Source organism: Scyliorhinus canicula, chromosome 1, assembly GCF_902713615.1.
Source record: "Scyliorhinus canicula chromosome 1, sScyCan1.1, whole genome shotgun sequence".
In the NCBI taxonomy this organism is placed as follows: Eukaryota; Metazoa; Chordata; class Chondrichthyes; order Carcharhiniformes; family Scyliorhinidae; genus Scyliorhinus; species Scyliorhinus canicula.
Window position 1 is genome coordinate 140,947,801 of NC_052146.1, and position 11,482 is coordinate 140,959,282.

At 46.0% G+C, this 11,482-nt stretch overlaps 1 protein-coding gene across 2 annotated transcripts in view; it reads right to left on the reverse strand.

Moving 5' to 3' along the window:
- LOC119968041 (transmembrane protein 35B-like) overlaps positions 1 to 10,850 on the reverse strand; it is an 89,987-nt gene extending 79,137 nt beyond the window's left edge. For both annotated transcript variants that reach the window (XM_038801141.1, XM_038801149.1), the window contains exon 1: positions 10,649 to 10,850. In XM_038801141.1, coding sequence (XP_038657069.1) covers positions 10,649 to 10,756 — 108 coding nt within the window. In that variant the 5' untranslated portion in view covers positions 10,757 to 10,850. The remainder of the gene's footprint in view (positions 1 to 10,648) is intronic.
- Positions 10,851 to 11,482: the final 632 nt, after the last annotated feature.

Consider the following 11,482-nt stretch of genomic DNA (forward strand, 5'->3'; position numbering starts at 1 on the left):
ATCCCTTCTCATCCTCTAAAGGACCTTAGCCACTCTTTGTTGTTTTATATATTTGTAGAAACTTTTACTATCTGTTTTTATATTCTGAGCAAGTTTACTCTCATAATCTATCTTACTGTTCTTTATAGCTTTTTTTTAGTAGCTTTCTGTTGCCCCCTAAAGATTTCCCAGTCCTCTCGTCTCCCACTAATCTTTGCCACTTTGTATGCTTTTTCCTTCAATTTGATACTCTCCCTTATTTCCTTAGATATCCACGGTCGATTTTCCCTCTTTCTACCGTCCTTCCTTTTTGTTGGTAAACTGAATTAATTAAGATCAGGAAACCTACAAACTGAAAGTACAGAATTGATCCATTACACAGTGTAGAGTCCATAAGAATCAAAAATTCTCAAAATGCAACGTATTCTAAATTCAAAATAAGTGACAATTACACTGTCAGCCTCTAAAATAGGCAGCCATTAACCTGAATCACTAAATATTACAATGCATTCACAAAAGACAATAGCCCAAGTCGAACAGGTCTAACATTGTCAGTTAGAAAACCCTAATTTACATTGTCGCCCGGTGTAGTACAGCCATGTCCATGACTCCTTCCGCAAAATAGCTGCCCAAACCCTCTAATGTGTAAATCTACAGTACAAATATACACAACTGTATCTTCAATGTACATTCCCATAAATGCTGCATTAAGACAACCTGCAATGGCACGAATGTATAGACCGCTGTACAAATCATTCAATTAAAGAATATCAAAGATGATTTGATCACTGATGTTCAAGTTACCAAGTTGTTTCTATATACCTGCTTCTTTTTCCTGCTACACTGATGCACTGAACAGCTCAAAATGTTCAGTGGGCCACAGGAAGAGGCAGCGAGATCCATGAAAATGATAAATCTGCACTGCTCCCTACACTAGAGGGTAGGTTATTTGCTTTGAGGAGTGCCAATGATGATATTAGAACTACTCATCAATAAGACAAAAAACATCACTCTGAATTCAAGGTCAGTCATCTGGAGGGTGGCGAAGAGGGAGAAAAGGAGGGACTTGGAATTTCTCATCTCCAGTGCACACTGCCACTTGAAGTATAGTTACCTAAATGCCTTAACTCTTTTTAACTCCCACCCCATCGATATAGTATCTTCCTCTCTTATCTCCCTTGCTTACTAATGGTGGAGCGAGTGAATGTTTAAGGTGGTGAAAGGGTATCAATCAAGCAGGTTGCTTTGTCCAAATGGTGCTGAACTTCTTGTGTGTTTTTGGAGCTGCACTCATCCAGGCAAGTATGGTCACGGACTGCTTCAGTATCTGAGACGCTAATAGCGCTGAACATGAGCGAACATCCCTACTTCAGACCTTATAATTGAGGGAGGTCGTTGATGAATTAGCTGAAGGTAGTTGGGTCCAGGGACATTACCCTGAGGAACTCCTGCAGCAACACCCTGTGACTGAGATAATCGTAATTTTTGTGTTAGGTGTGACTCCAACTAGAGGAGTTTTCCCAAATTCCCATAGATTTCAGTTTTGTTAGGGCTCCTTGATGCCAAACTCAAACGTTGCCTTGATGTCGAGAGTAGTCACTCTCACCTCATCTCAAGTTCAGCTTCTTTGTCCATGTTTGGACCAAGTTCAGGAACTGAGTGGCCATGACAAAATCCAAACTGAGCATCAGTGAGCAGGTTATTGTTGAGTGTTACGTGGCAGCTTTGTTGACAACATCTTCATTACTTTGTTGAGCATAGAGTGATGGGGCAGTAATTGGCAGTGTTGGATTGGTCCTGCTTTTTGTGGACAGTTCATTCCTGGGCAATTTTCCATGTTGCTGGGTAGATGATGTTGTAGTGGCAATGGAAAGATTTGCCAAGGGCATGGCAAGTTCTCGAGCATAGGTCTTCAGTACTATTGCCAGAATATTGTCCGACCCATAGCTTTTGCAGTATCCAGTGCCTTCAGCCATTTCTTGATATCATGTGGGGGTGAACGGAATTGGCTGAGGACTGGCATCTGTGATGCTGGGGAGTTCAGGAAGAGGCAGAGATGGATCTTCCAACTGATATTTCTAGCCGAAGATGGCTGCAAATGCTTCATACTTATCTTTTGCACTGACGTGCTGGGCTCCCCATCATTGACGATGTGGATATTTGTGGAACCGCCTCCTCCTGTTAGTTGTTATCCATCATTATTCACGACAGGATATGACAGGGTTACAGAGCTTAAATCTGATGCATTGGCTGTGGTATCACTTAGCTCGGTCTATCGCTTGCTGCTTCTGCTGTTTGACATGCAAGTAGCCCTCATTGTAGCTGCACCAGGTTGTCAACTCATTTTTAGATATACCACCTGTTTCCTGGCGTGGCCTCCTGCACTCTTCATTGAGCCGTTGTTGATCCCTCAGCTGGATGGTCATGGTAGGGTGGGGAATATGCCGGCCATGACGTGACAGATTGTGATCAAGTACAATTCTGCTACTGCCAATAGCCCATAGCATCTCCTGGATGCTCAGTTTTGAGTTGCTAGGGTTGTTCAAAATCTATCCCATCTAGCACCGTGGTAATGCCACACAATACAATGGAGAGTGTCCTCAATGTGAAGGCAGGGTTTTGACTCCAGAAATGCTGGCCGGTGGTCACACCTACTGATACAGTCATGGACATATGCATCTGTGGCAGTGTGGCAGCAGATTGGTGAGGATGAGATAAAGTACGTTTTTCCCTCTTGCTGGTTTCCTCACCAGCTGCCACCGACCCAGTCTGCCAGCTATATTATCATAGAATCATAGTATTTACAGTGCAGGAGGCCATTCTACCCATTGGGTCTGCACCGGCCCTTGGAAAGAGCTCCCTACTCAATCCCACGCCTACACCCTATCCCGGTCTGCGTGGGTTTCTTCCGGGTGCTCCGACTTCCTCCCATCAAGTCTGCGCCACCACTTCTCGCGAGCACCCTACCTAGGCCCATGCCACCATCCTAACCCCGTAACCCCATCTAACCTTTTGAACACCAAGTGGTAATTTAGCATGGCCAATCCACTTAACCCGTACATCTTTGGCCTGTGGGAGGAAATCGGAGCACCCGGAAGAAACCCACACAGACACGGGGAGAACGTGCAGACTCCGCAGTGACCCAAGCTGGGAATCGAACCTGGGACACTGGAGCTCTAAAGCAACTGTGCTAACCACTGTGCTGCCGCGCTGCCCACTCTTGTATTCTTTAGGACTCGGTCAGTAGTGGTGCTACCAAGCCATTTTTGATGATGAGCATTGAAGTCCGCCAGCCAGGAGTATATTCTGTGCTAAAAGCAAATGACTGTGGATGCTGGAATCCAAAACAAAAACAAAAAGGCTGGACAATCTCATCAGGTATGAAAGCATCTGTGGAGAGAACAGAGCTATCATTTTGTGTATGAATGACTCTTTGTCAAAGCTTTGGCAATCAAGTGAGGGGAATTGGCTCTTTATCACTCCCTGAAGAAAGTAGTAATTGAAACGCCCAGACACTTAAATCCCAAGGTCGACCATCTAATCGGGAAGAGATCCACCTTTGGTTCTTTGACCGCATTCACATTAAATTGCTGATCACCCAACATCTTTTCCTGTCAATCAGACCACTGCCCCCTCACACCCCAATACTAATTGACATGAAAAACTCTTCCCTTTTCTCATCTGTCCTTTCAAAATGATGATCATCATCCCACCCCCAACACAAAGACCATTCTTAACTCCAGTCCTTGCAAACTACCAACCTGTCTCTGATATTCCTTTCCTCTCAAAGATTCTTGAATGGGACATTGTCTCCCAACTGCATCTCTCCAATCAAGATTCTGTCCTTGCCACAGCACTGAAATGGCCCTTGTCAAAGTCATCAGCGACTTCCTCAGTGACTGTAATAGAACATAGAACATAGAACGATACAGCGCAGTACAGGCCCTTCGGCCCTCGATGTTGCACCGACATGGAAAAAGACTAAAGGCCATCTAACCTACACTATGCCCTTATCATCCATATGTTTATCCAATAAACTTTTAAATGCCCTCAATGTTGGCGATGTATTATTGTTCATCAATCTTCTCCACATAAGCCAGGTAAGTCTATTGTCCTTCTTTGCTTCAACTATTGACCACACACCCATAGTCCCCCTGCCCTGAACTCGCTGATCTCATCCCTCGCTTACTCTGGAATATCCTCCGACTTTATAACCCCCGTGATAAATGTGAGAATGTTTTATATTGAGTGTACTGTATTATATAAATATGCTGCAATAATGTTATTAAAAGCCTGAGTTAAGATATATACGACTGTTGCAGTATTTTCCTTTAAATTCCTGGTTTAACATACAGGCAGACTGTGTCCTCAAAAGGGGCAATTAAGATGTTGTAAAAGTGTGATCATCATTCATTCAACCACGCATAATGTTTACCAATATAGGGATAATGGAATTTTATCTATAGAAGGAAGCTTCCCTTGGGGTTCAAATAATTGAGGGTTGTGGTTAGCCTTAGTAAGATGGCCATAACCCAGTTAGTGGGAAAGACATTATGTAATTAATGTGAAGAGCTAGGTCTGTAGCACGCAGTTTAGTTTTCAGTTTTGCTACGAGCTTGAGCCTGAGCAGGGACCTTTGCCAAAGGCTGTCAGGTTAAGCAGTAATCTCCCAAAGACAGCAAAACTTGCAGCCAGTGTCTGAAAGGGTTTCTCTCTCTCGCCAAGCAGTTTTCCCAAGGACTCAATATTCAAGTGTACAGGCAACAAATATCCCTGTTTTTGCTAACTGCATTTTGTAGCCACCTGGGGTGGCCACTTCCCGATTTCAAAATGGACACTTGCAGAGAGTAAAGGGAAAATTGGACAATGCTAAGAAAACAAGCAGATGCAAGGTTTGTCTGTGGATTGGAGTTTCCAGCTCCCTGACAAGACCAATACTACAAGCCATTAGCATAGTAATGAGCTATCTCCGGGGACAAAAGAGAAACATTTAAGCAAACGATACCAGAGCAGACTCCCCGGCGCCAGTGGAGACTAAAACAAAGGCAGGCCAACGGTCACCTAGGGCCCGCCCAGCGATCAAGCAACCAGCCCTTTATTGGAGAAAATCAATACAGATGATTAGGCCATGGTCCAATTAATTGGAGCCAAGTTCAAGGACTGCCCAAAAGAGCGCGAAGCCTCTTTGGGGTATAAAAAGGAGCCCCCAAGACAGATCGCTCTTCTTCATCTTCATCATCTTGGCCTTGGCTCTCAGCGACGAGAGACCCGCCATGCACCAGACAAATAAGTCTAAAGTCAACGCACACTACGAGATAGGCGCTCCTAGCTACTATTCTATAAAAGTTCGATGCCAGCAGCCTCAGAACCGGACAACGGCCATTGTTCCTCTGACTGAGTGGGCACCCGAAGCTAAGTATAGGCTTTTCGTAGTAGTTGTAGTTTAGTGAGTAGAGTTTGTGCACGAGTATAATTGACTGTGTGTGTAAATAAATGTGCATTGATTTCAAACTTACTAACTGGTGTATTGAGTCTTTGATCAGTATTCGGTTTTCAACCTTGTGGCGGTATCAAAAGGATACCTGGCGACTCTTGAGCTAGCATAACTAAAACAGAGTAATTAAGGAGAGCATAACAAGCAATAATTTATAAGTGGCTTTTTGACCTGTAATGGGTTTTGCTTGATTGGAGATAGAGAAGGTATCGTTAATAGTTAAAGTGTTTCCTTCTAAGAATTGTTTAACTATTAATTGGAAGCTATTTTCTGGGATGCTAATGTAACTTAATCCTGTGTTAAGTCCCGCTTAGGCGGGCAGGGGAGAGCTTTAGGTACCTGGGGGTGCAGGTGGCCAGGGACTGGGGGACTCTTCACAAGCATAACTTCACCAGACTTGTAGATCAGATGGAGGAGGAGTTCAAGAGGTGGGACATGCTGCCATTATCGTTGGCGGGGAGGGTACAGTCCGTCAAAATGACGGTGCTTCCGAGGTTCTTGTTCCTCTTTCAGTGCCTGCCCATCTTTATCCCCAGGGCCTTCTTTAGGAAAGTGACTAGCAGTATTTTGAGCTTTGTGTGGGCACATGGGACTCCGAGAGTGAAGAGGGTGTTCCTGGAGCGAGGGAGGGATAGAGGCGGGATGGCGCTGCCCAACCTTCTGGGGCACTATTGGGCAGCCAATGTGTCAATGGTGCGTAAATGGGTGATGGAGGGGGGAGGGGCGGCGTGGAAAAGAATGGAGATGGCGTCATGTAGAGGTACGAGCCTGGGTGCCATGGTAACAGCACCGTTGCCGCTCTCCCCTAAGAGGTTTACCACGAGCCCGGTGGTGGCGGCGACCCTAAGAATCTGGGGACAGTGGAGACGGCATCGGGGGGAAACAGGGGGCTCGATGGAGGCTCCACTGGGTGGCAACCATCTGTTCATCCCGGGGAACAAGGATGGGGGATTTAGGGGGTGGCAAAGGGCGGGCATCAGCAAATTGAGGGACCTGTTTATTGGCGGGAGGTTTGCGGGCCTGGGGGAACTGGAAGATAAATTTGGCCTTCCCCAAGGGAACATGTTCAGATACTTGCAGGTAAAGGCGTTTGCTAGGCAACAGGTAGAGGGATTCCTTCTGCTGCCGTCGCGGGGGACGATGGACAGAGTGCTTTCGGGGGTGTGGGTCGGAGAGGGGAAGGTGTCTGACATCTATAAGGTAATGCAAGAGGTGGAGGAGTCGTCAGTGGAGGAGCTGAAGGCTAAATGGGAGGAGGAACTTGGGGAGCAGATAGAGGACGGGACTTGGGCGGATGCCTTGGAGAGAGTCAACTCTTCCTCGTCATGTGCGAGGCTTAGTCTCATCCAGTTTAAGGTGCTGCACCGGGCCCACATGTCCGGGACTAGGATGAGTAGGTTCTTTGGGGGTGAGGACAGGTTCACCAGATGTTCGGGGAGTCCAGCGAACCACGCCCATATGTTCTGGGCATGCCCAGCACTGGAAGAATTCTGGAAGGGGGTGGCGGGGACGGTGTCGAGGGTGGTTGGATCCAGGGTCAAACCAGGGTGGGGACTCGCGATTTCTGGAGTTGCGGTAGAGCCGGGAGTGCAGGAGGCGAAAGAGGCCGGTATCCTGGCCTTTGCGTCCCTAGTAGCCCGACGAAGGATTCTGCTACAGTGGAAGGATGCAAGGCCCCCAAGTGTGGAGACCTGGATCAGTGACATGGCGGGATTTATAAAATTGGAAAGGGTCAAATTTGCCCTGAGAGGATCAATACAAGGGTTCTATAAACGATGGCAGCCTTTTCTGGACTTCCTGGCTCAAAGATAGGTAACTTGGTCAATAGCAGCAGCAACCCGGGGAGGGGGGGTGTTCCTTATTGTAGTGTCTATTCTCTAACTTTATATTGTGTTAATTTGCGTTGTTGTTAAAATGCTGTGTTGTTCATGGAGGTGGGGCGAATGTTTCTGATTGTTAATATTATTGGTATTTTTGGTATTTTACTATGGTGTGTTATTGTTGTATAAATTCAAAATTTTTCAATAAAAATTATTTCCAAAAAAAACCCTGTGTTAAGAATAAAGTTTGTAAGGGCAGCACGGTGGAGCAGTGGGTTAGCACTGTGGCCTCACGGCGCCGAGGTCCCAGGTTCGATCCCGGCTCTGTCACTGTCCGTGTGGAGTTTGCACATTCTCCCTGTGTTTGCGTGGGTTTCGCCCCCACAACCCAAAAATGTACAAGCTAGGTGGATTGGCTCCCTAAATTGCCCCTTAATTGGAAAAAAAATTAATTGGGTACTCTAAATTTAAAAAAATAATAAAGTTTGTTTACCGTATCCCGATTTGTCAGTGGAATCACACCTGGAGCAAAGTATCCTTTTCTCACAGTTTTACAAATTTTTTTTTTTAAGTGTTTGGGATTCTTGTCCGGTATCCTAACAAGTGTTGGGGTCTGGTCTGGGATCTTAACACACCACAGAACTTTCTGTCCACCTGACTCTAGTCCCTTGTGCAGCTCCCATCCCAGCACTGGAGTCCATATCTTTAACCATCCCAGCCCTCACTCTGTGATTCCATCCCTAATCACTTTACCTCACCACCTCCCTTACCTCTTCCAATTTAGAATTTGCAGCTTCCCCAATCTCGGAACACGAAGCATTCCATTCTCTCCCGTCCACAGGCAGCATTCCGGCAGCGCTCCTGTGTCTGCTGACCAGCTAGAGATCTTGATTGATTGGCACCTGTTCATCTTGGTTCACCCTCTTCTTCTGCATCCATGACCTGATGGGCAAGCTGCAATGCGGAAGTCAGTGGGAGTGGGGAGGCCAGCATGTCCAAGCAAGGTGAAGCATCTTTTGCTGATGATGGATCGAACAGGAGTTTGTACTGAGCATTTTCTTACTTCAGTGTTCAGCCTACAGTCCCTTGAGTATATCCCTAAAATCCTTCAAAAACATCTGATATCAAATCTTCTGGTTTCCTTTCTTGGGCAGTTTTGCAGGTTCCATGTTTTGTGCATGAAAAGTGAAGAGCACATTTACACTGTGGAACCCAAGCTTCATTACATGGAAAGTTTTTTACTGTTCCAAATTTTCTTTCAGTTGGTTGTGCCGGGCAATGACAACTCCAACAAGAGAAGTGTAATCATCGTCCCTTGACAGTCAATGGCATTACCATCTCTGAGTCTCCCACCATCAACATCCTGAAGTGATACCATTGACCAGAAACTGAACTGGACTCGCCATATAAATGCTGTAGCTACAAAAGCAAGTCAGAGGTTAGGAATCCTGTGGCGAGTAACTCAATTCCTGACTCTCCAAAGCCTGTCCAGCACCTACAAGGTATAAGTGTAATGGAATTCTCTCCACTTGCCTGGCTGAGTGCAGCTCCAACAACAAGCTCTCAAGAAGCTCCACAGAATCCATGACAAGAGCCCCACTGGATTTGTACCTCTTGCATAAACATTCAAACCCTCCACCACTGATGAACAGTGGCAACAGTCTGTACCATCTACAAGATGCACTGCAGGAACTCACCAAGGTTCTTTCAGCAGCAACTCCAACACCCACAACCACTACTAGGACAAGGACAGCAAATACCTGGGAACAACACCACCTGAATGTTCCCCTCCAAGTCACTTACCATCCTGACGTAGAAGTATATTGCTGTTCCTTCACTGTCCCTGGGTCAAAATCCTGCAACTCCTTCCCTAACAGCACTGTGGGTGTACCTATACCTCGGGGACTGCAGCAATTCAAGAAGGCAGCACACCACCACCAACTGAAGGGCAACTAGGGATGGGCAATAAATGCTGGCCTAACCAGCGATGACCATATCCCGTAAATGAATAAAACAAAAGAATGCTCCTGATGCTTTACCTATTCTGTCTACCTATTACCAGTGCTGACTGAATAAGGGCTGGTTTAGCACAGTGGGCTAAACAGCAGCTTGTAATACTGAACAATGCCAGCAGCACAGGTTCAATTCCCGTACCGGCCTCCCCGAACAGGCGCCAGAATGTGGCGACTAGGGATTTTTCACAGTAACTTCATTGAAGCCTACTTGTGACAATAAGTGATTATTATTACACCCATCGGGGCTGGTTTAGCATAGTGGGCTAAGACAGCTGGCTTGTAATGCAGAACAAGACCAGCAGCGGGGGTTCAATTCCCGTTCCAGCCTCCCCGAACAGGCGCCTGGTGACTAGGGGCTTTTCATAGTAACTTCATTGAAGCCTACTTGTGACAATAAGCTATTTTCATTTCATTTTTTTAATTATTCTCCTAGGAAGCTCTTTGCCTAAGGCTCCCTCTCTTTTAAGGGGGTCCTTAAAACGCATTGATCCACCAAACGTTTGGTCGCCCCACCCCCTTCTAATCTCACCATCTTTACCTTGATGTCCTATTTTTATCTGATCACCCTTCTGTTGATCTCCTTTAAAGTGGAGACACACAAATGCAAGTTGTTGTTGTAGATGCTCCGCCCCTTAGTGAACTAAGACAGCCGCCTTAGTTCACTTCCCCTCAACGCCCACGAATGCAATTTCCCTTTTTAAATAATTTTTCCCTGGGGGGGGGGTTTATTTTTAAATTTTAAAATGTGAGTTCAACTTCTCAGTGACGCTGGTTAGAGAGGTTCGTTACCCACGACTTTCAGTGCGTTGTCATTGCTTTGCAGTTCCTTAAAAAAAGCTTTTTTTTTAAAAAACACTCTTACTTTATCCATTTTATCAGGAATTTGCTTTTTACCTTACTTCATCTCAAGTCAATTGGAAACCAATTTGTAAACAAAATGTGAAACTCTTGGTGCAAACTGTGGACTGCAATAAGCAGCAAACTGTGTGGCACTGGAGATGGCAAATATTGAGTTAAAGTGAATGCAAAATCCACCTCGTTAAAACAACAGGAATGTTGCACAATCAGACGGATCGGTGCATTTGTTTGAAGTGTTGCACAAGTCTGCACCTCCAGTCCATTTTATTCCTTATTCTGCTTTGCAGCAGTTCATGGTTTCTATATATTTGTTAAAGACATTAGACCAGAACTGAACAGTTATTCACCAATATACACCTACCCCCCCCCCCGGTTAATTTAGCGCCAAACTAGTTAGATGTGTGTCTAAAGCAGCAACAAGACACTTTGAAGCCCCGGGACGCCTGCTGTCCTCCAGCGCTGCTCCTCGCTCTCATACCCACCGCCTCTGCGTACAGCTTGGGGGAGATACGATCCGTTAGCTTCGTGGCTCCGACCAACATGAAGAAAAATCCCAGGACGACCCGGACAGCCACGAACACGATCGCCATTATCGTCTGTTTTCACCAAATGCAACTCGCAACAAGACGGGAAGGTTCTTAAAGGGACACACACACTCTCCCTCTCTCTCTGCCAAGCGGCTCATGGCACCTGCTCAGCCCCTGTCACACTTTGAATAATTCCTGTGCTTCTTTTTTTGCTGTTGGTTTAAAATGTGACTTACCTTTTAACGGGTCTCATTTTCCTTGTTTAAATGTTTTTTATTAAATGGTGTTACACTTTTATGCCACGCTCACTCCTCTGTTGTCATTGTTGTGGGTGTTGGCTTAGTTTGCCCATGGGTCAGGATTTACAGGTACTGCTGGAGGTGAGGCTGTTCGGCAAATCTTTAATACATGGTCAAGACTACCAACAATATCCAGCACAGGTTTGGGACAAGGCTCCACATAAAACTGTCTCGCCATATACATGATGTGGAGATGCCCGCGTTGGACTGGGGTGAGCACAGTAAGAAGTCTTAAAACACCAGGTTAAAGTCCAACAAGTTTGTTTCAAACACGAGCTTTTGGAGCACTTCTCCTTCCGCAGATTTGACACCATGTGAAGGAGGAGGATACCCGCTCCCGGTGGCCGTGAAGGTCACCGCAGACCTGAACGTTTACACTTCGGGTTCATCCCAGGACTCAAACAGGGACGTGTGTGGCATTTACAACCTCCAGCCCACAAGTCACGGATCCGCGATTTGCCCAGGCCGCTGACTATATAAACTTTGACCT